The 25,322-nt window shown below is 47.9% G+C and overlaps 1 protein-coding gene across 6 annotated transcripts in view; it reads left to right on the top strand.

Moving 5' to 3' along the window:
• ACTR3B (actin related protein 3B) overlaps positions 1 to 24,854 on the top strand; it is an 84,745-nt gene extending 59,891 nt beyond the window's left edge. For all 6 annotated transcript variants that reach the window (XM_072776863.1, XM_072776869.1, XM_072776868.1 and 3 more), the window contains 3 exons: positions 21,780 to 21,905; positions 23,276 to 23,359; positions 23,932 to 24,854. In XM_072776863.1, coding sequence (XP_072632964.1) covers positions 21,780 to 21,905; positions 23,276 to 23,359; positions 23,932 to 24,027 — 306 coding nt within the window. In that variant the 3' untranslated portion in view covers positions 24,028 to 24,854. The remainder of the gene's footprint in view (positions 1 to 21,779; positions 21,906 to 23,275; positions 23,360 to 23,931) is intronic.
• Positions 24,855 to 25,322: the final 468 nt, after the last annotated feature.

Genomic DNA, 25,322 nt, shown 5'->3' with positions numbered 1-25,322 from the left:
TATGGTAATGTCTTTTAAATCAGAGAAGCATGTTGCAAAGTAAGTGAATTATATTTATTATTTTCATTCTTTTTTTTTTAAGATTTTATTTATTCATGAGAAAGAGAGAGAGAGAGAGAGAGAGAGAGAGGCAGAGACACAGGCAGAGGGAGAAGCAGGCTCCACGCGACGCAGGACTGGATCCTGGGTCTCCAGGATCACACCCTGGGCTGAAGGCTGCGCTAAACCACTGAGCCACCTGGGCTGCCCTATTATTTTCATTCTTAATGTTGAAGAAGTTCAAATATCTTTAGTATTTAAGAGAGAAAAAAATATATTTTAAGGTATTATTTTTTCCATCCCTTTTCAAAATAGGCCTCTCAAAATAGATGAGATCCTGATTCAAGTCTGACATGTGAACGGATATGAGGGAAGCTTCTCTGTTTGGGGAAAGGAAGTGGGCAGAGAAGGTTCCAGAGCTCTGTTGGTTCAGCCCTGGCATTATGCCTGTGTACCCCGTATCTCTCTGTGGTACATCCTGCTGATGTGGCCAGAGCTGCACAGTTCTCATGTGTCTGGGGAGGAGCAGTGAAACCCACCACTGGATATTGACTTGCCAAGCTGAGGACTTTCGGAAGCTCATTTTACCCGAGTGGTGAAGGAATCAGTGATGTGTCCACTGTTCTGACATCTGAGTAGATGTGCACTGAGCACCTGGAAAAGGCCAGATGAGCTGTGAGGGCGCGGAAGGGGATGCTCACTCACTCCGACAGAGGGTGAGGGAGAGCTCCTGGTGAGTGGCATCTGAACCCACACACTCTTGATGCACTTTTCTGCGATGGTGGACACGGTCTATGTCTGTGTGGTTTAATATAGTTGCCACTAGCCACGTGTGGCAAGATGAGGGTGGAGAGGCGAGCAGCCTGGAAGGAGTTGGGCAGGAGTCAGATTACAGCAGTCACAGGCAGGAAAGGGGTCACAAGGGAGAGAGAAGGTGTGCAGACATTCTTGGGAGACCTTGTTTGGAGTTGTTTCATCCCCCGGGTCAGGCGGCTGTTCACAGCCAACCCTGGAAATTCACTTGGATTTTCTGTAGGACACTGGATGGCATCCTGTGGCCCACGGTTTGGAAATAGGCTCGTTCAGACTTTGCTGGAATTGCAGGTTCCGCCTGAGAGTCGAGAAGCTCTTGTCCCTAAGGAGGGACATTCTTTCAAGAATACAGTGCAGGTTGGTTACCAGGGGCTCCTGACGGTGCTTCTGCCTCACCTGCAGTGAGCAGCTGTGAACACTCCTCTGCCAGCATTCTGCTGTGCACTGCAGTGCAGCGAGCGGGTTAGACTTACACAGCATGGTGGGTAGGTGGCAGTGTCTGTCTGTCAAACTGGGTGAAAATAAGAAGAGTCTCCAGCCTAGAATCTGCTTAGCATTACAGGAATGTGAGTTTTTGTCATTTTTAATGCCATATTAGGTGTTAAATGAATTTCCTGGTAATACATACTTGATTTCAAGTCTTTCTGACTTAGGCTTCAGGTGGCAAGCAGGTTATGTGTAGTGTTTATTTATTTTTTATTTTTTAAAAAAGATTTTATTTATTCATTCATGAGAGAGACAGAGAGAGGTGCAGAAACACAGGCAGAGGGAGAAGCAGGCTCCATGCAGGGAGCCTGACGCGGGACTGGATCCCAGGTCTCCAGGATCAGGCCCTGGGCTGCAGGCGGCGCCAAACCACTACGCCACAGGGGCTGCCCATGTGTAGTGTTTATAATGGCATCTGCTGCCATGGTCTTTACCAGCAGAGAGGAAGGACCCTTCTGTTTCTGGAGGTGTGTTATTTTATTTTTTTAAGGATTTTATTTATTCATTTGGGAGAGAGAGTGAGAGAGAACAAGCAGGGTGAGGGGCAGAGGGAGAAGCAGATTCCCTGCCAAGTGGGGAACATGATGCAAGGCTCCATCCTTGGACCCCAGGACCACAACTCAAGCTGAAGGCAGATGCTTAACTGACTGAGCCACCCAGGTGCCTCATGTGGAGGTGTTTTATAATTGAGACTTTTATTTGACATGAAACAAACACTTGTGCAGCCAAGTAAGGTATTATTATGATTGCTGAGGGCTACTGAAAAATCCAGCCACCACAGCGACCTGAATAAACAGATGGTACAGTCATGTGAAGTGTGAGGATTTGAGTCATCTAGCAAGTCAGAGGACTGCACGGTAAGATACAACTTTAGTCTAGAAAGCTTAGACTCTTTAGATGAGCAAAGATTATTATTTCCAACTTAAAATGCATTTAGAAAATTTGAGAAATACTGAAATCTTCCATAAAGAAAGCAGAATCACTTCTCATTGCTTATCATTACTTTGACTACCTTCCTTATTCATGTTTGTGAAACATGAATAATAGGTAGATATATCATGCTACATGTATATTTTGTATCCTGTATATTAACTTAGCACTATGTTGTGAACATTTTCTTAAGTACTCAGCATTCTTCAAAAACATTATTTTAGTGGGATCTAAGGCTCTGTCCTGTGTCAGTTTCTGTATCCAACTCTTTTCTTACATTAAGGGTTTTAGGGTTTTGATATTTTGTAGCTTGGGTCAAGATCTCTTTCTTTCCAGGATGTAATGTGACATTTACAGCGGCATGTTATTAGTGATGCTTTCTGAGCTGGCTGGTTCTGATGGGAGAATTTGTGGACAGGAGCCCAATAGGTGCTTGTCTGGGTCAGCGGGTCTTTGATCACTGGTGGATTTCTAGTCAAAATCCCAGTGGGCTTGCAGGAGGTATACTGTCGGGTACTGATTGGGAAGGTGACTGTCTAGAGTGTCCTGACTGCTGGCACCCAGGAAATTGACTGTTGCTTTCTCTGCAATGGAGAATCACCTGGTCTGTTTTCTAAATTAAACTGCCTTTAGAATGAATCACATCGAATGTTGGCTTTTGTATGACATTTCTGGAAAAGTATGCTTAAGAGTGTAGGCTCCAGGGACGCCTGGGTGGCTCAGTCTGTTAAGCAGCTGCCTTTGGCTCAGGTCATGATCCTGGGGTCCTCAGATCCAGCTCCCTGCTCAGCAGGAAGCTTGCTTCTCCCTCTCCCTCTGCCCCTTCCCTAAGCTTGTGCTCTTTCTATCTTTCTCTCAAATAAAGAAAGAAAATACTAAAAAAAAAAAAGAAAGAGTGTAGGCTCCAGAGCCAAACTGCCGTGTTACCATTTTGCTTGAGCCACTTGGGAGCATCATGACAGGGCAGCGATTATTCTGGCTCTCCCAGCCTCTGCTTCCTCTGCTGTAGGATGGGCATAATTAATGTGACTGTCTCATGGAATTACCATGAGGATGCGCTGAGATAATCCTGACAGATGATAAAGCACAGTACATACTACAGTTAATACTAAGTAAATATTATTATTTTATCATATTCTGTTATTCTATGGGCTTTGGAGTCAGATGTGCAACTTACTAGCTGTGTGGCTTTGGGCCAGTTATTTGACTACTTTAATCTGTAAGGGTAAATAAATAATAAACTGATATGTACTTAATGTTGTTATGAGGCTTGGATGGGGCAGTTCCTGCTGTAGCATGGTAACTGCCCTCTGCTGAGTGCATGAATGTTGATTACTGTTCATAGTGGGGCAGACCGGGAATTGGATATGACAGGTTATTGATGTGGGTTTAGTTCAGAGGAAATGCTGCAGTTCTGTTTTATTCCAGTAAAGTAGTTGTATGAAATATGCATTTTTCTATTTGAATTGACTGAGTTACGAGGGAAGGGAGGGATTCTGTGACTTAGTAAATCAGCAGTCAGACTTGATAGGACTTTCAGCAGATTAGTGCATTTTGAGTTTTTCTTCTTGGCCTTAGTAAAGACTATGCAGTAAGAAAATACAAGGGGGAGAGATTTCTCCTCAGCTGAAGCCGAGTGATTGAGTCCAGGGCAGGAGAGCCTTTCACCAGTGGGAGAAGGGGTGGCTGAGGCAAGGGGAGGCTCTGAGTGATCACCCCTCGGCAGGGGGATGCCTGGTGGCTGCATGGGCCCTACATGGTCCCTCAGTTCACATACTCATTGAGCAGTACTTGTGGGGAACCCGCTGTGTGCTGGTCATTGTTCTGGGTCCTGTGGGGTCAGCTGTGACCAAAACAGGGAAAAAAAAATCCCTGCCATTGTGATGGTTACACTCTTGTGGGGGCATTCAACACAAATCAGTACGTGTGTAAAATACGGAAGTGCTCAGGAAGCTGGAGCAGCAGAGGATGGGGGTGGCGGGCTTGGGGCATGGCCAAGTTAGTCTCCAAGTAGTGGGTGACATGGACTTGCAATTTCCATGTGTCATGAAGTATTATTCTTGTGCTCCCCCCCTTTAGAAATGCAAAAGCCATTCTGAGCTCCTAAGCTGTACTAGAATAGTCACTGGCCCAGTTTGGGTTCATGAGTGGAGTTGCCAACCCTTGGTCTAAGTGAATGGCAGTCCTGGAATTATGCAGTGCACAATCTGCATAGTGCCCATGGGTCTTGTAAACTGTTGGAAGGGCTTTGTCTTAAGCCCCAAGAGAGCTGAGAAGGCCCTGGAGGGGTTTAAGTATGGCAGTGACCTGATACGACATGTTCTGACACAACAGTCGTGGCTGCCATGTTGGAAGTAGAATGTAGGCTCAGGACTGAAGGCGCAAACAAGCTGGTAGGTTACCCCCACTGCCCAGAAGACATAGTCATGGAGGTCTTGTGGAATGGTCAGATTTGAGTCCTGTTTTGGGGTTAGAACCAACAGGATTTTCAGAAGTAGATGTGCAGCGTGAGAAGCAGAAGGAATCATCATCACTAGCTAGATGTCGTGCCTGTGGTGTCATGCCACATTCCAGCTGTGGTGGCTAATACTGTCACCTGTTGTTTTGAGCACATCACGTCTTCAGGAAACCTGCTGCTAGCTCTTGTTGCTCAGTGAGAAGCGCATAAATCACAGTCACGCGTTAGAAAGTTCTCTTGATATTTTTGATTTTTGATAATTGTTTTTCAGCATAATTGTTTTCCTTGGTGATCCTACATATTTTGTTTTATGCATTTAAGAGCATTATTGTGGGGAGGGGTCTATGGCCCCCGAAGATCCACACCTTCTGCCTTAGCAGCCCCTCCCATTCTCACCTGTGGCCCCACCCCTCTAGAAACTTGAGGATGCTTCCCCCTGAACGTCACTCCTGTGGTCGCCCCTTGCCCTGGGGCTCCTTCCAGTCAGCTTGGAATAGGCCATAACTTCTTGAAGCTGTCTTAGCCCTCTGCACCTGCCCGCCCCCTCTGCACCTGCCCGCCCCCCCCCCCCCCCCCCCACGCTTCTGCAGCAGAAGCCCTGGGAAGCTTTTCTGTGCACTTGTCCTCACATTTCTCTCCTCGGCATATTCCAGACGTGACTTCACCCTCATGGCTCTCCCTGCGCTGCTCCTGCATGGGCACTGTGACCTCCATGTGTTAGCAAGGGCACCTGGGAGCACCCCCCACCCCCCGCACACCTTCCTGCCCTGCTGCTCCCCACACGGGACTCCTGGGCCCTTCTCTTTGTGGCTCTGTCCACTCCCTTGTTGTGCTGTACTGTTCGTCCTCTGATGACTCCAGACTCGGGGCCCGCAGCCTAGACTGCAAGCTTGTCTACCAGCTGTCTCTTCCACCCCCACGGGCGTCTGGCAGACCCTGAGCTGAGTTCTCCATCTTCCCCTCAAACCCCTTCCACCTGTGGTTAGTGGTAGCTCCACCCTTCCAGTGAGGTTTTAGGCCAGAAACTTTGGAAATTGTCTTCTTGACTCCTTTTATCTCTCATACTGCACATTACCCCTCATCAGGTTCTGTTATGTTCTCAGGCCATGTGCAAACTAAGCATCTCTCACTGCCAAGTGTGCTGCTACCCCGGTGCCAGCCACTGTCATCTCTGGCCAGCTAGATTAGCGTCCTTTACTGGGCTCCCTTCTGACTCAGCCTCAGTGCAGGGCCAGACAGGTACTGTTAACATCTCAGTCAGATCAGGCCCTGTGACAAAGACCTTCCAGAGCCTTCTTGGCTCTCTCAGAGCCCAGGCTGGTCCTGTAAGGGCTACACAGCTCCCTGTGACCTGGTCTGTTAATTTAGAAGCCCACGTCATGCTCTTCTTGTCTGCCTCACTTCACTCTGTCTGGACTCCTCTGTTCCCTTCTTGCTGTTTCACAAACACACCAAACATGCTTCCACCACAGGGCCTTTGTACCTGCTGCTCCTTTTGTCTGGGAAATTCTTCCAGGTATCTACCTGACTTCCTCAATACCTTCCACTCCTTGTTCAAATGTCATCTTCTAACGAGGCTTCTGACCATGTTGAAAGTAGCATGTCTGCCCTGCTCCTACACCTATTTCACCCTCCCTTGCCCTGCACAGCCCTTATCTCTGGTGTCTTCCCCGTTTTGACCTGTTAGCTTCAGCCCTGACCAACAGTTTCTGGTGCACAGTAGGCTCTCAGTAGGTATTGCTGGACAAATGCATGGAGTACGGAGAGCTTTGTGAGCTCAGAGACGGCCACCTTTGCTGCTTGGGCAGAAGGTGGGAGGGAGGTATTGTGAGTCCTGAAGAGGTGATGAGCACTGGCTTTCTGGGACAGGTGCTGCACAGCCACGGAGGCCAGGTGGGCATGGCCATGAGACAGCTGGGCTCTAGACTCCAGCGAGGTCAGGACGGCCTTTGTAGGGGCGCCTGGGGGGCTCAGGGTCATGGTCCCAATGTCCTGGCATCGAGCCCCGTGTCGGGCTCCTGCTCAATGGGGAGCTGGCTTCTCCCTCTCCCTCTGCCGCCTCCCCATCTGCTCAGGTGCTCTCTTTCAAGTAAATCTTAAAAAAAAGGGGGGGGGCTTTATATGTGCTCCTATGGAGTTTGGGCTTAATTAAGACCAAATCTAGAATCTTGGTGAAAAACATGTTTCGAAAACCAGGCCCAGTAAAGATGTGTTAAGCTGTTAAAATAAACGTTGAGTTCAACATCTTACCTTAAGGGGTCATGTTGACCTGTGCTTTGCAGACAGTGAAAGTAGTGATAGACACTGTTTTTTACCTGTAACTTTGCAAGTGATGTTAGATAAGTTGGGCATGTTAAGTGCTTTCTCTGTGCTGGGTGCTTGCTGTGAGCTCTCTGTCTCCTTCATGGGTCTGTTTTTTTTTTCTGTAAGTAAGGGGGTTGATTTGAGAATATGAAAATTTCATTATTTGTGGTAACCTGTGGACAGAATGGAGGATGTTTACTTACTCCTCCGTGTGGGAATGGATCGGGAACACCATGCGGCGTTGCTCGTACTCTGAGCACAGAACCATCTCTGTGAGTACTGTCACTGTGGCCTCTGCAGTGAGATGGCGAGGATGCGTTTATTGGTCCTTCCACCGATTCCTCTCTGTTCCTGCTGCCTCTACCCCCCCGCCTCGCTCTGAAAGTGAAACAGGCAGTAAACTGAACAGGTGCTGCCTAAAAGCAAAACTGAAATGTCGGGATAGCTCTCTGAACACTCACTTGGGTTGAAAATAGCAAGTTCAGGTAATCTTTTACTGCTCCTGAGGCACTACTTAGGAAATCAGCTTGTTTGCTCGCAGGCCGCAGGTGGCAGGTGGGAAGTGCTGGGGGTATCCAGGCAGAGGGCGCTGCCTCCTTGTGGCTGCCTGCTTCTCCTGGGAAAGGCTTCCGTCTGTCCTGTCTGTCCCATTCTTAGGAACCCCCGGGATATGTGTCAAGCGCGAAGGGCCAACTCTTAGCCGTGCCATTTCTTGGCGGAGTGGGTGGTCCATTGGTGAGAACGACGCGGTTCACACTGCGGAGTGGCCCGGGGCCAGTGTGGCCGAGGGGCTCAGGATGGGCTCCTTGGGCTCCTTATGTGATTTGTTTCTGGCGTCATCATGCACAGGAGCAGCACGATGACAGGTGACAGCTGGCTGGCCTAAAGGCTGGCTGGCGAGGTGAGGTCTGCCTTCTTGTCTTTGTAGAAAAGAACTCTTCCACTCAAAGTTTGGTTGGGGTGGGGGCAAAGGTACATTTTTATAGTTGAATGTTGAGATGAAAAAGCTTTTTCTTGGTTAGTAGAGGAAAAAAATCAATTTTTGATTTCCTGTTTGTAATGTCCAGCTGGTCGATGATTGTGAGAATTCATCCGTCCTCTTTCCTCCGGACGGACCTGAGTTACTGTGTCCTCTAATCCCTGCTGCTTCGGCTGTGGTGGCTGTGTATCCACGGTGAGCGTTTTGCTCTTAGAAGGTGGTAGGTCAGTTGGCTTTGGCTGCCCCAGGCCGGACTTGCTTTCCCCTCTACAGTTGTAATTTTTGTGGCTGCGCCCGCCCCATTATGCTATGCTGTGCTGTGCGCGGGTGGGGGTGGGGGCGCTGTGCAGGAGGCTTGCTGCCCGGCTTCATAGCGTGTGCCGGGGGCATCCGGTTTTGGACCGGTTCTGTGGAGCTGCTCTTGCAGAGAGGTTGAGGGTCCTGTGGGACTTGAGAAGGAAGGTGGTGAGGAGCCCTGAGGGCAGTTTGGTTGAATGGGGTGGGCGGTGGTGTAGGCGGCCAGACCCAGTGCAGTGGCAGGCGGGCCTCAGCTCCTGGTCCCTCTGGTGCAGCAGGTCCACGTGCCCTGTCATTGGAGGGACGCCGCGAGCACTGGGGTCTGGGCCTCAGGGTTTGTTCAGTTAGGTGACCTTGGCAACTGCTTGACCTCTCCGGGCCTTGGTGTCCTCACCAGCAGGTCTGTCAGGCCGGTCCCCACCTTGTGCCGCTGTTGGGAAGGTGTGCGAGTTGGGATGTGGAAGTGCTTTCGCCAGCACCAGGCCGTCAGCACCGTTGCCGTGTTCTGTTGAATGACCACCGGCAATGTTCCAGATGCCCCTGCACCCGGGCCAGGTGGATGGGTCTTCAGTGTCCATGCAGGGCTCCAGCTAATGGACTTTTCTATTTTTCAAATTCCCAGGGATTTTCCTAGTTTCCTTGGCTCTCTCTTTGCAGCAGCTGCTGTTTTGGGGATGGTTGTTCAGCTGGGATTAGCTGCAGAGTGGGCACCCCTTCCCTGATGCCCCCTGGGTTTGCTGCTATGCAGGTCTCTTTGGTTTTGTTGCTTAGCACCGGAGCAGAGTTTCCTAGCCTTGGTGCTCTGGACATTTGGGCCAGATCCTCTCCTGTGGTCTGCCCTGTGTTACGCTGAGAGGGTCCACAGCCTGCCTGGTGTGTACCTGCTGGGTGCCAGGAGCATCGCAGCTTCCGCCCTATCACAGATGTCTCTGGACAGTCCTTAATGCCCCCTGGGGGCAATCTCATCCTGTGCCTTGGGGAGGAGCATGAGATTACTGAGGTTCAACAACGCAGTAGAGACCATCAGTTATTCTTATCTGTGGCTCCTGAATTACTTGCTGGAGTCCATTCTCTTCCCTTTCTCACTTTATTCCAGAGTTCAGTAAAGCAAACACCCCTCACCCTTGGGCCCCTCCACTCACCCACAAATGTTTTGTTCAGGACCGACTGCCTGCTGTGCCCTGTTTTGAGTGATGGAGTGCAGAGAGTGTAGATGGATCTCGGGGGCTGGACAGATGTGTACTGCTCAGTCCTGAGTGTGGCCCAGGGTGGGTGACAGTCCCACCAGTGTTGGGAGGCATGAGTGCCCCTGCTCTGGACCAGCCCCGTGCCAGGTGCTGCTCACACATCACCTCCTGCAGTTTTTTTTTTTTTTAATTTTTATTTATTTATGATAGTCACAGAGAGAGAGAGAGAGAGAGAGAGGCAGAGACATAGGCAGAAGGAGAAGCAGGCTCCATGCACCGGGAGCCCGACATGGGATTCGATCCCGGGTCTCCAGGATCGCGCCCTGGGCCAAAGGCAGGCGCCAAACCGCTGCGCCACCCAGGGATCCCTCCTGCAGTTTTCTTAAAAACCCTGTGGGCTACATGGTCATGTTATTTTGCAGATGAGGAAATTGAAGTCTGGAGAGGTGAGCCCTTTGGTCTCAGAACCAGTGGAGGAGAGGGTGAGCCCCATATAGACAGGAGTGTCATTCTTGGCGCTTGTGGAGTGGGACAGGGGTTGGGGTTCAGGCTGGGAAGAGCTTGGAATGCCTGTTGGGAACACAGCATCACTCAGATCCGTGTTTGCTCATTTTGTAGAATGCAGTTCTCTAGTCGTTTCCTTGCTCTTGCCACATATTCCTTTCAGGCAAAAGGATTTCATAGCCTAGCTTTCTGCTGTATGCAGTATCAACAGTAAGCATATCTTCCTTTAGACTCTGTCCCCCTCCATTCTGTGTGGTGGGCTTCCTGTGCCCTGAGAACCGCTGCCAGGCCGCAGGGCCAGGGAAGCAGTTGTCTCAGGGTCAGCAAGAAGGGTGCTGTGGGTGGGTGTTGCGCCCTGGCCGCCCAGGGGCAGTGAAGCCTTTATCAGTGGGATGCTCCTGCCAGGCAGCTCTGTTCTTATCAGCCTTCCATGGGACTGGTCACCCTAGTCTGTGCCCACATGGGGACCTCTCTGGCTTGGAGGCTTGAGTTCTTATGCAAAATAGAACTTAAGTCCAAGGGAAAGCCTGCATTTTAGATAGAAGTGCAGCATGATGGCAAGGAGAGAATTTAGCAGCAGTCGCTGAGTGGAGGAACCCGAGCTGGGTCCACGATTATGGGAGAGTGGGCTGGGATCAAGGGTTGGTTCACCATAAGTCCATTGAGGTTACTGGGTCCTGTTAGAATTTCTCAGCTCAGAGCAAGGCTTGGAACTGGGGTGAGGCCTGGAGCTTGCTCCTGGGTGGGCCTGAGCCACAAGGCCTGTTTTTCTTTTTCTTTTTCTTTTTCTTTTTCTTTTTCTCTTTTTCTTTTTTTTTTTTAATTTTTATTTATTTATGATAGGCACACAGTGAGAGAGAGAGAGAGAGGCAGAGACACAGGCAGAGGGAGAAGCAGGCTCCATGCACCGGGAGCCCGACGTGGGATTCGATCCCGGGTCTCCAGGATCACGCCCTGGGCCAAAGGCAGGCGCTAAACCGCTGCGCCACCCAGGGATCCCAAGGCCTGTTTTTCCATTGTGCACAGCAGCACATGGGAGTCAGTGTTTAGTACACTTGGATTGGACCATGTGCTTCGTTCCTCACATAGCAGATAGTAATGCAGGGAGGAGCCGGAGACCAGGGAGCCTCACCCCTTGGGTGAGTCCTCCATTCACCACAATCCTTCCTCCATCACTTTCTATTACATTGCCCTGTTTGTAAAAATTCAACTTTGGATTCACCTGGACGAGGTCCCCGTCCCCACCCTCAGCCTAGTGCTGCAGAGCCCTGACCTGCTCCTTGTCACTGCAGGTCAGATTTGACTTTCTGGGGTTGCATGCCAGTAGAATCATACAGGTGTCCTCAGTTTCTGGTACTCAGTGCTTTGGGCCATAAACATACCACTTAGCACCTGCTGTATGATACCTCACAATGTATCTTCCCCACTGGTATGTTATTTGGCTTGTTTCCAGTTTTTGGCTACCACAAAAAAATCTGCTCTGAACATTTGGGTTCAAGTCTGTGTGGATATATGTTTTGTTTTCCTTGGGCAAATACCCAGGACTGCAATTGCTTTGTCATACGGTAAGTGTATGTCTAACTTTGTAAAGACCAGCAGATTTTCCCCCAAGTGGCTGTGCACTTTACGCTTCCACTGACAACGTGTAAGAGTTTTGTTTGTTCCTATCTTAACCTGAACTTGGTGTGTAGTGGATTTGATTAGTATGATCCTGATTCCAGAGTCTGTTGACTGTCTTTTCATGTCCTTATTGGTCATTTGTATACCTTCTTTTAGGAAATGTTTAACCTTTTTGCCTATTTTATTATTTGTTTTATTGAGTTATAAGAGTTATTTTTAAAAAGATTTTATTTACTTAATCATGAGAGACACAGAGAGAGAGGCAGAGGCACAGGCCGAGGGAGAAGCAGGCTCCATGCAGGGAGCCCGACGTGGGACTCAATCCCGGGACTCCAGGATTGCGCCCTGGGCTGAAGATGGCACTAAACCACTGAGCCACTCGGGCTGCGCGATAGTTATTGTTTTATTCTGGATAGAAGTCCTTTGCCAGATACGTGTATTGCAAATATTTTTTTCCTAGTCTCTGGCTTGTCTCTTCATTTTCTTAGTGATATCTTTTGTTCATTTGTTTGTGTATTTATTTATTTACTTGTAATCTCTACCCTCAACGTGGGGCTTGAACTCATGGCCTGAGATCAGGAATCGCTTACTCCACTAACTGAGCGAGTCAGGACCCCAGTTTTGTGGTGATATCTTTTGAAGAACAGAAAATTTTCATTTTATGAAGTCTGATTTATCAGACTTTATTTTTATCTTTTATGGTTAATGCTTTTTTAATGTGCCATCAAGGAAATTTTTTGCCTACATCAAAGTAGAAAATATTTAACATTTAACATTTAATCTATATCAAGATTAGAAAACCCTTTCTTCTAGAGATTCTATAGTTCTAGCTTTTTCATTCAAGTCTAATCCATTCTGAATTACATTGTGTACATGAAGTACCTGTTGAATGAGTGTTCACATCCTCCCATGGGTATCAGTTATTCTAGCCTCATTTGTTGAAAAAGAGGGTTCCTTCTCTATTGAAGTACTTTGGCAACTTTGTCTAAAATCATTTGGCTGCATGTATACAGTACCACTTTTATTGCATGAGTGGAAAAATAGATCTTACATATTCTTTCTCTGAAGGCAACTCAAGATCTTGCAGTGTTTCTAAAGTATCATAATGAACATCCATGTTCATACTCTGGTGAATTATTTCTTAATTAAAAAATCTGTTACAAAAAAAAAATCTGTTACAGAGATATGGCAAATAATTGCATTACAGAGATATGACAAATAATTGCAATAACCCTAGACCGGATCCTGGACTGGAGAAATAAAAATGCTATAAAGACTATTAATTAGGTCAAGTGACAAAACCGGAATAAGGATAATAGATTGGACACAAGTTTTGTGTTCATATAAGTTTACAAAGTTAATAGTTGTGCTGTGGTAACGTAAGAATGTCTCTATTTTTATTTTATTTAGTTTTTATTTTTAAGATTTTATTTATTTGTTCATGAGAGACACATAGAGGCAGAGACATAGGCAGAGGCAGAAGCAAATTTCTCACAGGGAGCTCGATGTGGGACTCGATCCCTGGACCCGGGATCACACCCTGAGCTGAAGGTAGATGTTCAATCGCTGCGCCACCCAGGTGTCCCTCTATTTTTATTTTATTTTACTTTATTTTTTATTTTTTTTTTATAAATTTATTTTTTATTGGTGTTCAATTTGCCAACATACAGAATAACACGCAGTGCTCATCCCGTCAAGTGTCCCCCTCAGTGCCCGTCACCCACTCACCCCCACCCCCTGCCTTCCTCCCCTTCCACCACCCCTAGTTCGTTTCCCAGAGTTAGGAGTCTTTATGTTCTGTCTCCCTTTCTGATATTTCCCACACATTTCTTCTCCCTTCCCTTATATTCCCTTTCACTATTATTTATATTCCCCAAATGAATGAGAACATACACTGTTTGTCCTTCTCCGATTGACTTACTTCACTCAGCATAATACCCTCCAGGTCCATCCACGTTGAAGCAAATGGTGGGTATTTGTCATTTCTAATGGCTGAGTAACATTCCATTGTATACATAGACCACATCTTCTTTATCCATCATCTTTCGATGGACACTGAGGCTCCTTCCACAGTTTGGCTATTGTGGACATTGCTGCTAGAAGCATCGGGGTGCAGGTGTCCCGGTGTTTCATTGCATCTGTATCTTTGGGGTAAATCCCCAACAGTGCAATTGCTGGGTCGTAGGGCAGGTCTATTTTTAACTCTTTGAGGAACCTCCACACAGTTTTCCAGAGTGGCTGCACCAGTTCACATTCCCACCAACAATGTAAGAGGGTTCCCTTTTCTCCGCATCCTCTCCAACATTTGTGGTTTCCTGCCTTGTTAATTTGCCCCATTCTCACTGGTGTGAGGTGGTATCTCATTGTGGTTTTGATTTGTATTTCCCTGATGGCAAGTGATGCAGAGCATTTTCTCATATGCATGTTGGCCGTGTCTATGTCTTCCTCTGTGAGATTTCTGTTCATGTCTTTTGCCCATTTCATGATTGGATTGTTTGTTTCTTTGCTGTTGAGTTTATTAAGTTCTTTATAGATCTTGGAAACTAGCCCTTTATCTGATACGTCATTTGCAAATATCTTCTCCCATTCTGTAGGTTGTCTTTGAGTTTTGTTGACTGTATCCTTTGCTGTGCAAAAGCTTCTTATCTTGATGAAGTCCCAATAGTTCATTTTTGCTTTTGTTTCTTTTGCCTTCGTGGATGTATCTTGCAAGAAGTTACTGTGGCTGAGTTCAAAAAGGGTGTTGCCTGTGTTCTCCTCTAGGATTTTGATGGACTTTTGTCTCACATTTAGATCTTTCATCCATTTTGAGTTTATCTTTGTGTATGGTGAAAGAGAGTGGTCTAGTTTCGTTCTTCTGCATGTGGATGTCCAATTTTCCCAGCACCATTTATTGAAGAGACTGTCTTTCTTCCAGTGGATAGTCTTTCCTCCTTTATCGAATATTAGTTGACCATAAAGTTGAGGGTCCACTTCTGGGTTCTGTATTCTGTTCCATTGATCTATGTGTCTGTTTTTGTGCCAGTACCACACTGTCTTGATGACCACAGCTTTGTAGTACAACCTGAAATCTGGCATTGTGATGCCCCCAGCTATGGTTTTCTTTTTTAAAATTCCCCTGGCTATTCGGGGTCTTTTCTGATTCCACACAAATCTTAAAATAATGTGTTCTAACTCTCTGAAGAAAGTCCATGGTATTTTGATAGGGATTGCATTAAACGTGTAAATTGCCCTGGGTAACATTGACATTTTCACAATATTAATTCTGCCAACCCATGAGCATGGAATATTTTTCCATCTCTTTGCGTCTTCCTCAATTTCTTTCAGAAGTGTTCTATAGTTTTTAGGGTATAGATCCTTTACCTCTTTGGTTAGGTTTATTCCTAGGTATCTTATGCTTTTGGGTGCAATTGTAAATGGGATTGACTCCTTAATTTCTCTTTCTTCAGCCTCATTGTTAGTGTATAGAAATGCCACTGACTTCTGGGCATTGATTTTGTATCCTGCCACGCTACCGAATTGCTGTATGAGTTCTAGCAATCTTGGGGTGGAGACTTTTGGGTTTTCTATGTAGAGTATCATGTCATCGGCGAAGAGGGAGAGTTTGACTTCTTCTTTGCCAATTTGAATGCCTTTAATGTCTTTTTGTTGTCTGATTGCTGAGGCTAGGACTTCCAGTACTATGTTGAATAGCAGTGGTGAGAGTGGACATCCCTTTCTTGTTCCTGATCTTAGGGGAAAGGCTCCCAGTGCTTCCCCATTGAGAATGATGTTTGCTGTGGGTTTTTCGTAGATGGCTTTTAAGATGTTGAGGAATGTTCCCTCTATCCCTACACTCTGAAGAGTTTGATCAGGAATGGATGCTGTATTTTGTCAAATGCATTCTCTGCATCTAATGAGAGGATCATATGGTTCTTGGTTTTTCTCTTGCTGTTATGATGAATCACACTGATTGTTTTACGAGTGTTGAACCAGCCTTGTGTCCCGGGGATTAATCCTACTTGGTCATGGTGAATAATTTTCTTAATGTACTGTTGGATCCTATTGGCTAGTATCTTGTTGAGAATTTTTGCATCCATGTTCATCAGGGATATTGGTCTGTAATTCTCCTTTTTGGTGGGGTCTTTGTTGGTTTTGGAATTAAGGTGATGCTGGCCTCATATTTTTATTTTTATTTTTAAAGATTTTATTTACTTATTTGAGAGAAAGAGAGAAAAAAGCACAAGCAGAGGTGAGGGGCAGAGGGAAAGGGAGAAGCAGATTCCTTGCTGAGCCGGTAGCGTGATACGAGACTCCATCCCAGGACCCTAGGATTGTGACCTGAGCCAAAGGCAGACACTTAACCAACTGAGCCACCCAGTCTCCCTGAGAATGTCCCTATTTTTAATAGATACACACCGAAGTATTCAGGAATAAAGGACCATAATGCATATAACTTACTCTCAAACGATTAAAAAAGAGTGTGTGTGGTGTGTGTGTGTGTGTGTGTAGAAAAAGAGAGTACAAATGATGGAGCAGATGTGGTAAAGTGTTATTAGTAGCAGGTAAATCTGAATAAAGAGTGTGTACCACTTTTGCTACCTTGAAATTATTTATTTCCAAATGAAGTTTTTTCTTTTCAAATAAAAAGCAAAAAAAAAAAAATCCATTATATCAACTTGTTTGTCTTTTCCAAAAAAGTAGGATCAAATATATTAAAATAACCATTAACAGTGATTTTTTTTAAAGCTAGTTTACTGTGCTTATCTTGTTTGAAATGTAAGTAGAAATTTACTTGAAAAATAAATGGTCATTCTAGATGAAGTTTGATTGATGTGATGATTTAAAATTATTAAGAGCCCTGTGCACAGATTCCTGTGTATACCTTAGTCAAGAAGATAGAATCATTGTTAAGTTCAGGCATCACTCCTGAGACTTAATGTCAACCTAGCTGTGTTTTACCAAGTACTGTATTTTGTATTTAATCTATTTTCTGCCACAACAAAATCAACAGAAGAAGCCTTATAATCTGCTAGATACAGATGACCTATTCTAGGGCAGAAATGGGGAAAGATTTAGAGTGAAATCACAATAGCCAGTAAGGTCTCATAAAGTGATACTTAGTTGACCTGGTGAATGAGAGCCATCCTCAGTCATTACTGTGGTCAGTGAAAGCCAGCTTGTCCACTTACAATGGTCGATGAGAACTATATTGTCCACCTGTCCTGGTCAATGAAAACCATCTTGTCTGTTTACTCTGGTCACTGAGAGCCATCCTGTCCATTTACCATGGTCAATGAGAGCCATGTTGTCCATTTACTATAGTCAGTGGGATCCACCCTGTCCACTTACCATGGTCAGTGAGGGTCATCCTGTCCATTTACTATAGTCAATGAGAGCTATCCTGTCCATTTACCATGGTCAATGAGAGCCATCTTGTCCACTTACCATGATCTGTGGGATTCATCTTGTCCATTGATCAACAAGAGCCACCCTGGGGGGACACGTGGGTGGCTCAGTGTTGAGTGTCTGCCTTTGTCTCAGGTCATGATCCTGGGGTCCTTGGGATCGAGTCCCACATCGGGGTCTCTGCATGGAGCCTGCTTCTCCCTCTGCCTGTGTCTCTGCCTCTCTCTCTCTGTGTCTCTCATGAATAAATAACTAAAATCTTAAAAAACAAAAAAACCAAGAGATATCCTGTCCACTTATGGTCAGCGAGAGCCATCCTGCCCACTTCCCATGGTCAGTGAGAGTCATCCTGTCCACAAGGGGGACCTATTGGTGTTTTGTCTTACCACTTGTCCCTTTGAGTGTCTTAACTGACTTAGTTTAGGGACTTGCTTTTCTTCATCTCTGGTCGTACGGTGAACTTTAAATATACATTGACACAGAGCGTTCTATGTAAGTAAATCTCAGTACAACCTGAGTTCAGACCACCCCTAATTCAGTCTTTTTAGTTCTGCTCCTTTGCTATGTGTCCTATTCCACATTCCTATCATTTGCTGAGTACTTTCTGTGCTTATAACATTATTTTCTGAATTTTCTGGCTTCTCCCGAATCTTCCTGATGGATAGGGCTATCCTGATCTTGTCGGCATTCACGCTGGTATTCTCTTCAGGTTTCCCTGTGTTGTGTGGTGTCTGAGTTCACCGACTTTGACCATAGTAACTGTGACAGAGTATAATAATGGTGTGGATGGAGCTCCAGCCCATTATGAAATGAGGATGAAATAATTCCAGATAACAAGCAGAGCTGTGGAAAAGGGGCTTGTTTGTCTTTTACCTGTCATTGGGTGTGACCTAGCCTTACGGATCCTCTTGAGATGGACGCCTGCTCCCAAAATGTCTCATCTCTCTTTCAGGGGCCTGTTGGGTAGGTGCACATATGTAGCTCCCGTTAGAGGTGGTGGGCGGGTGCTTGGGGGGAGTGCTGCTAGGTGCAGGGACCCTGCTCCTGGGGCCACATCACTGCCGGTTGAGTGCATCCACAGCTTGACCTTGCGGGGACCTTCCTGGGCACCTCAGGCAATAACAAAGATTCAGTCACAGAGCAGTTTCTTATGTAAGAAACAAACAGTTCCGTTTCAGAGAAAAATCTGAAATGAACAACTTTAAGATGCTTTCAAGAGATGTAAAATATTAACTTTTTAAAATGTAAATCTCCACAGCGATAGGAAGTTGCATTTTAAAATTTCATCTTTTACATCTTCTCGCTTTTTTGAGATCTCAGGCCCCTTTGAGAATCTCTAGATTCCAGAGGTTCGGACACCTTCTTCCAGCTTGTGAATGAACCTCCACCCAGTTACAGTTTCTGCTCCACAAGGTATTCTTGTTGGCCCCTGTGAGAACAGGTAGGTGTGCATGGAAGAGCGTAGGAGGCCCCTGATGCTTACAGCCGACTCCAGGCTGTCGAGGTTGGTTGTGCCAGGAAGGGAGGAGGAAAAGAAGGAATTCAAAGTAAGATGAGGCATTCTTTTGTAACCTCATCTTGTCTGGCTATTTGCCCCATTCTCTGTGCTTCAGCTTCCCTGTGTTTGTCTGCCCCCCAGCAGCTTGCCACCCGCCCACCCCTCAGCCAGCAGAGTTTGAGGGCAGATGTATCCAGTGGAAGAGCAGTAGGGTGAGGGAAGATGGGGCTCACTGAGTAGCACAGCAGGGTGGGACAAGGACAGAGTGGACACTGCATGCTTCTGTCCACACATCAGGGAAGGCCTGTCACTGGAGCACAGGGCCTCTGAGGCATGTGGTCAAAGCCAGTAAGTTTTCCTGAGCCTGAGACCCAAGAGAAGCTGCCTTAGGCCTTCACGGACTACCTTATGCGCCGTGTCCATGTGAGGCCCTGTCCCTGGCCCATTCTGAAGGTGGGGAACCTGACTGACAGTCGTCTGGGCGGACAGAAGTGGGAAGGCCCTACATGTCCTTCAGGTTCCCCCTAGAAGAACAGCCACTGATTTAGAGATTGGGTTGATATCAACTCATATCAACCTTCTTGGCCAATACTATTGGGTGTTTGGTTAAAAGCAGTTCCGTATCTTTGATAGTCATTCAAGGGCTGGATAAACTCACAGAGGGGCCACTGTGGCCTCTTGCCCACACCGAGGCGGGTCGGTGGGGTGCTCACAGACAGCCTGGGCGACCTCAGGAACCCTTGGGCCATCGCATGCCTCGTGGTTGCTTTGAGCTCTCTGCCGCAGAGCAGGCCTGTAGGAGTCGTAGCCTGGAAAGGTTTTAGAGGAGTTGTCTGTGGTGGGATTTAAAAATAAAAGTAACTGGAAAACAATAGCAAAAAACTAATCGCTAAAGGCACACTTAGAATTGTCACTTGTCGGGCATATGCTGTCCCTGCCCCTCCCCCAGTTCTTGCTTAATTCTTCCTTGATGTCAGCTGAGGGCTTTCCTTCCAGAAGGTGGCCAGCCGGACTGACCAGTGTTCAGAAAGCAGGACCATTGCCAGTTGAGGCTTGTTCTGGCGTCTGATGACCAAAATATTAAGAGTGCTTTCAAGTTGTGATTGTTTACGGCAAACAGATAAGTGGTTTGTGTCACCAGGTGACAACACCTCTCTGACAGGAGATAGGGTCAGAAGACCGTCATTCTGCTTTATTTGGGATTGCCCTGTCAGGGACTTGGTCCTGCGGACCTCACCTCTTGGGGTGTAGGACATGAGCGTCAGCACCTGGGTGACCCCAAGTCTGTGTATCCATAGCTGCGGCTGTGGTGGCTGCCCCTGGACTCTGACAGGAACCAGACAGTCTCCTGTTGTTCCTGACACAGTTTTCCCCAAGGAGATGGAGTGTGACAGTGATTCTTCATGACGTGGATCGTGGGGCAGGATGTTGCTCGAGACATCAGGGTTTGCAACTTGTGGGGAACAGACAGGTGCCTGAGTCTGTGTGTCTGTGGGGGGCGGTGGCAGTGGTGTCAGTGGACGAGTGCCCCTCACGATACGGAAGAGGCAGCAGGCTGGGCTCCCTGGGCGTGGAGCCCATGGTTTTCTGAGAGCAAACAAGTTTACGCACACTAATGTGCACGGGTGAAGGCTGGCTGTGTGCGCACAATTCTGGGGGGCAAGGAGCCCTTACTGGTGCTTCATGTGGTGTGTTTATTACTGGGTGTTCTTTGGGGAGGGCCCCCCAGCTCAGGGGTCTGCCGAGGGCAGCGTCATTTTCCTTTCAGTAGGAGGTTGGAAGGAGGGGGTGCAAGGGCCACACCCTGGTGTTGCTTAGGGCCTGGGCTCCTATTGGGCTGCTCTTGGGGAGGGCCGTGCACACCTTAGCTCAGAATCACCCCTCATTCCTGGCCGTAAAGGCCACGCTCAGGTTCTCTTTCTCTTCTTAAGATTTATTTACTTGACAGAGAAAAGAGAGAGAGAGCGAGCGCGGGGGCACGTGAACAGGGGGTGGGGCAGAGAGAGAGAGACTCTTGAGCTGACTCCACTGCGCAGTGCAGAGCCCGAAGCAGAGCTGGATCTCATGACCCTGAGACCCTGACCTGAGCTGAAATCAAGAGTTGGACCCTCACCCCCCTGAGCTGCCCAGGCGCCCATGGATCCTCTCTTAAAAGTAGGCGTACGTGAGGCTTTGAAGGTGTGAGAACATGTTGGTTCAGTTTTGTGGCTGCTCCTTGAGTTTCCCTGGCCTGTCCCCAGCTAAGGCGGCTGGCAGCCTTGGCCTGGTGACTGCCGGGCGTGTGCTGGTGGACGGGCAGGCCGCTGAGGGGTCATGATGGTGCCACCTCTGTGGCGCAGACCCCCAGGCAGGAGACGCAGCCCTGAGCCTCCACAGGGTCTAGGGTGGCCCACTTGTGAGTCAGCAACACGGGGCAGTCTTGGTCCCCTCAGCACTGGCTCAGGAGCTCGGTGTTGTCCTGTCACCTGTGACTGGGTCAGCAGGGATGGGAGGGGAGGCTCCCCCTTCCTGTTCCATGACAGCTGGGGAGGCGAGCTCCCTGAGGAGGTCTGCCTGTCACCCCAGTGCTCAGGGCATGACCTTGGGGGGAGCCGGGCAGCTCTCCTGTGTTCAGTGGGCATGCAGGATCTTCAGCTAGGGCTTCCTGGCTCCAGGAAGGGTCGCTTCATTTTCCATGTATACAGCTTTCTCAAGTGATGTTTTCTGTTTAAAAAAAAAAAAAAAAGGTTGTCAGATATACTCACTTTTGCTTTCGTGTCCTAAACAATATCCTGTAGCCCAAGAGCACATGACGTTTATGTCCTGGAAATCTGATAGGGGATGTCACAAGCCCCCCTTTTCCTCCTGCCCAGGCTACTGTTTGGCCACTGAGCAGCCTGTGGGGGGAGGCCAGTGGGCAGCCCCCAAGGCACTTTTGTCCCCGGCTCTAAGCCAGTTCATATAGTAAATGAAAGCCCACCCTCCCCCCCAGTAATTATTAAGGCAAAATAACTAAAGAGACTGCTAATGTGGCCTTAGGTCATCATAGCAAGTCGGTGTGTTAGTCACAGTTTGGCCCAGTGCTGGTGACGCTCTTGTCCAGGGAGTGTGTGGAGAACCACCCTAGGCCACTGCTGGGTGATGGGTGCCAAGAGTACCTGCACCCTGCTTGCCTAGGCTTTGCTCTGACCGCCACCTTAGCATGGTTGCGGTGTGGAGGTGGGAGCAGTGGGGCGGGTGCCAGGCCAGAGTGGGGGTGATGTCATCAAAGGAAACCCTTCTGCTTGTGTCTTTTAGAATGTCGTTCTTTCAGGAGGTTCCACGATGTTCAGGGACTTTGGTCGGCGGCTGCAGAGAGATCTGAAGCGGGTGGTGGATGCCAGGCTGAGACTCAGTGAGGAGCTGAGCGGGGGCCGAATCAAGGTAGGAGGGGGACGGGGCCTGAGACCTGACTGGCCTCTCTCCCAGGGCCCTCCCTCCCTTTCTTCCTCTTAGGCCTGCTCACCCTCCCTCCTCCCTCCCTGCCTCCTTTTCTCCTGGGCCTGATCACCCTCCCTGCCTCCCAGACTCTTCCTCCTTCCCTCCCTCCCTCCCTCCCTCCCTCCCTCCCTCCCTCCCTCCCTCCCTCTCTCTCCCTCTCTCCCAGGCTCTTCTCCCTCCCTCCCTCCCTCTCTCTCCCTCTCTCCCAGGCTCTTCTCCCTCCCTCTCTCCCTCCTTCCTTCCCTCCTGGGCCTCCCCTCACCACCCCTCCTCCTCTCCCTCTCAGGCTTTCCTTCCTTCCCTCCCAGGCCCTCCCTGCCTCCCTTCTTCCTCCCAGGCTTTCCCTCCCTCCTTCCTTCCCCCCCAGGCCACTAGCTCTCTCTCTCACAGAGTACCAGCAGGGCCCCCTGTCTATGGCCTAAAGTAGGCACAGGTTCATCAGTCTTTCAGCGGCACTATGAATTACAGTCAGAGATTTGTTACCTGAACGGCTACCAGGAGTGTAGCCTACCAGGAGTGTAAGCGCTAAGGCTGGTGGACCTGCTGGGCTGGCTGCAGCCACCTCCTGGCCAAGCTGACCCCCGTGTGCCACTGTCTTGCCTGCAGAGTTTCTTTGTATTGCAGGGGATCAGGCCTGTTGTGTGATGAGGGGCATCTAGGGAGAGGGGATCAGTTTACAGGGAGGGTCTTTGATGTGCTTCAGAAATGTTCTCATTAAACAGAGATAACTGACAGTAGCAGGGCCATAGCATGTGTGTTCCTCTAAGATAATCACCCTTAGTGAGCTGGATTGGGCTTTGGTATGGAGTCAGGAGAGCAAATACACACTCTTGACAAAGGGGTATTTCTCACAATAGTTTTGGGACACTTGATGGTATTTGGGATTTGCTGTGATGCTAACATATCTTGTTTGTTTAGTAAAAAAAAAAATCAGGTTAATGGCTTGGATTTTTTGCTGTTTAAAATGCCTTCAGCATGGTGAAAGATAAGCCCTCTTTGACTTTTGTGCTATGTTCTCTGCAGCACCTGGGCTGGGGGTTGGGGGCTGGGGGTTGGGCAGCTGTAGGGAGCTGGGGCCAGGGTTGGGGGTGGGCTGGGGGCCTGGGGGCTGGGCAGAGTCACAGCAGGAGCTGCTCAGAGCCTTCCTCAGAGGCCACATGTGGCTGAACATAAGGGATGAGCCTCGTGCCATGGGTTGGGCAGAGGCCTCACATTGGTCAGCACTTGAGCACAGCGTCCTCTTTCTGCTGAGAGGCTATTAGGGGACCTGTCATCTGCCTTGGCAGGTAACTGTTTGTTACTCTACTTTCTAGCCCAAGCCTGTGGAGGTTCAGGTGATAACACATCATATGCAGCGCTATGCAGTGTGGTTTGGAGGCTCAATGCTGGCCTCAACTGTAAGTCCTTTTCTAGATTATTCTGTATTTTCATTTCTGCGTTCTTTGTTGAGTTTGAATAAATATTGTCCTGTGAAGGTTAAATAAATAGCGTGTGTTCTAATTGTGCATGGCTCTCAACGTGGCACTTGTAGTTCTAAGAGACATAAAACATAGTGGTGATTCCCACTGCACAGCAGGATTCGTCCTTGCTAATTAGGGGTTACAGGTAATATGGATAAGTGAATTCCAGAAATAACCTCAGATGTCTTGCATTAATCATTAATTCCAGTGACTTTTTAAAGCAATTATTCCTTTTTCTCCTCAAATTTGTGAATAACTAGTAAATTGCTCATTAGGGTGAGCACGTGGTTGATCCCAAGTGGAAGTTGGATATATTTTAAAGAAATGAAATAAACTCCAGCACTGTAGCCCAGGCCCTCAGAGGGGCACAAGCCTTCCCGCAGTGCTCTGGCCATGGAGCAGGGGTGTCAGGTCAGGAGAGTCCCTCGCTTGTGGCATGGTTTATGAGTCTTACCTGTTCCTGGAAGGCCTCTGTATTTGCTAATCACTGCGCCCTCCCCCCCCCCCAGCCCGAGTTCTTTCAGGTGTGCCACACCAAGAAGGACTACGAGGAGTATGGCCCCAGCATCTGCCGTCACAATCCTGTCTTTGGAGTCATGTCTTAGCATTACCTCGACACGGTCACCCGGTCCCGTCGTGCTGGTGAGCAGGTTCTGTCAGAGCCCGGACAAGACCGCAGCTCCTGTAAATAATGGCGTCTGGTGTCGATGTCGAGAAGCGTGCTTGCGTCGCCAAGTGCATGAGGCAGTTCAGTGCACGCCATCCGTGTGCCCGCTGTCCGACGGCTGTCCCCTCCTGCCACTCCTCTGCCCGCCCCCCTCCCCACCTCCCCGCCTCCCCGCCTCCCCGCCTCCCCAGCTTCTAGTTGGTGAATTGAATTCTGAAGGAATTCACCTTCAACTTTCAAAATTGTAAGGAAATAAAAAAACTCAGATGACGCAAAATAGCCCCCCCCCCCCAGGAGAGAATATGGGGCTGCAGACCCTCCCCCCCCGGCCTATTTTTGTAAATAAAATGTTATAAACTTGAAATACAAATTGATGTTTATATTTCCTATCATTTTGTATTTTCTGGTATTTGGTACAACTGGCTGATCCTAAGCACGAATAGATATTGGTGTCATGGAGTGCCGTAAAAAAAACGTTTTTAATTGTGAGGCATGTTCTGATATGTGTGTAGGCAAACAAAATAAAACAGCGAACTTTTTTTGCCACATGTTTGCTAGACACTGACTATACTTTATTGGAGTGACATGAAGTTTCAACACTAAACACTGTTGTATGAGAATCATTACAGATAATGTATCTTTTCATCTTCCTGTTTGAACTTTCTGGAACTGTTTTATAGAAGATGCCAGTTTGCTGTTGGTGACTGTTGGATGAAATGCTGCCTTGCACCATTGTAATAAAAGCGGTTAGACTCTTTATAAAGATTTCCTGTTGTGCCGTGCCCGTCTTTTGGTTTTCCCTTTTGTGTCCTTACTTCTTTTAAAGAATGACCTCACCTCACAGGAGGATCTCGTGATAGGTACCAAGTTTGGGGAAGGAAGTTTCCCAAAGTGACAAGGACGGCCCATCCTCAGCCACCACCGTGTCCCCGGTAGCACTGCGGATGCCCACATGATGGGCGCCCCTGCGGATTTCCAGTGCCTCTTCCTGGGAATTCACAGTCATTGCTAAGCTGCTAGTAGCTGTTCCGACATTTGCCGAGTTGGTCGCTGGCTTGAAAGATCCTTTGCTAAATTGAGAGTTAGTTTTGCTCCATTCTTCATGTCATACTGATGTTACTTTACAAACTATGACTTATGCTATTTCTTCCAAGTCATGAAGTAGGTTTTATTCTCTGAAAATTTGCCCTCATAAAGAAACATTTAGTTCTATTATTTAAGTTTAGAAACAAG

The sequence above is a fragment of the Canis lupus genome, chromosome 15, assembly GCF_048164855.1.
Source record: "Canis lupus baileyi chromosome 15, mCanLup2.hap1, whole genome shotgun sequence".
Taxonomy (NCBI): domain Eukaryota; kingdom Metazoa; phylum Chordata; class Mammalia; order Carnivora; family Canidae; genus Canis; species Canis lupus.
Note: the sequence above shows the minus strand (reverse complement) of the source record. Positions and strands in the feature narration are given on the sequence as shown.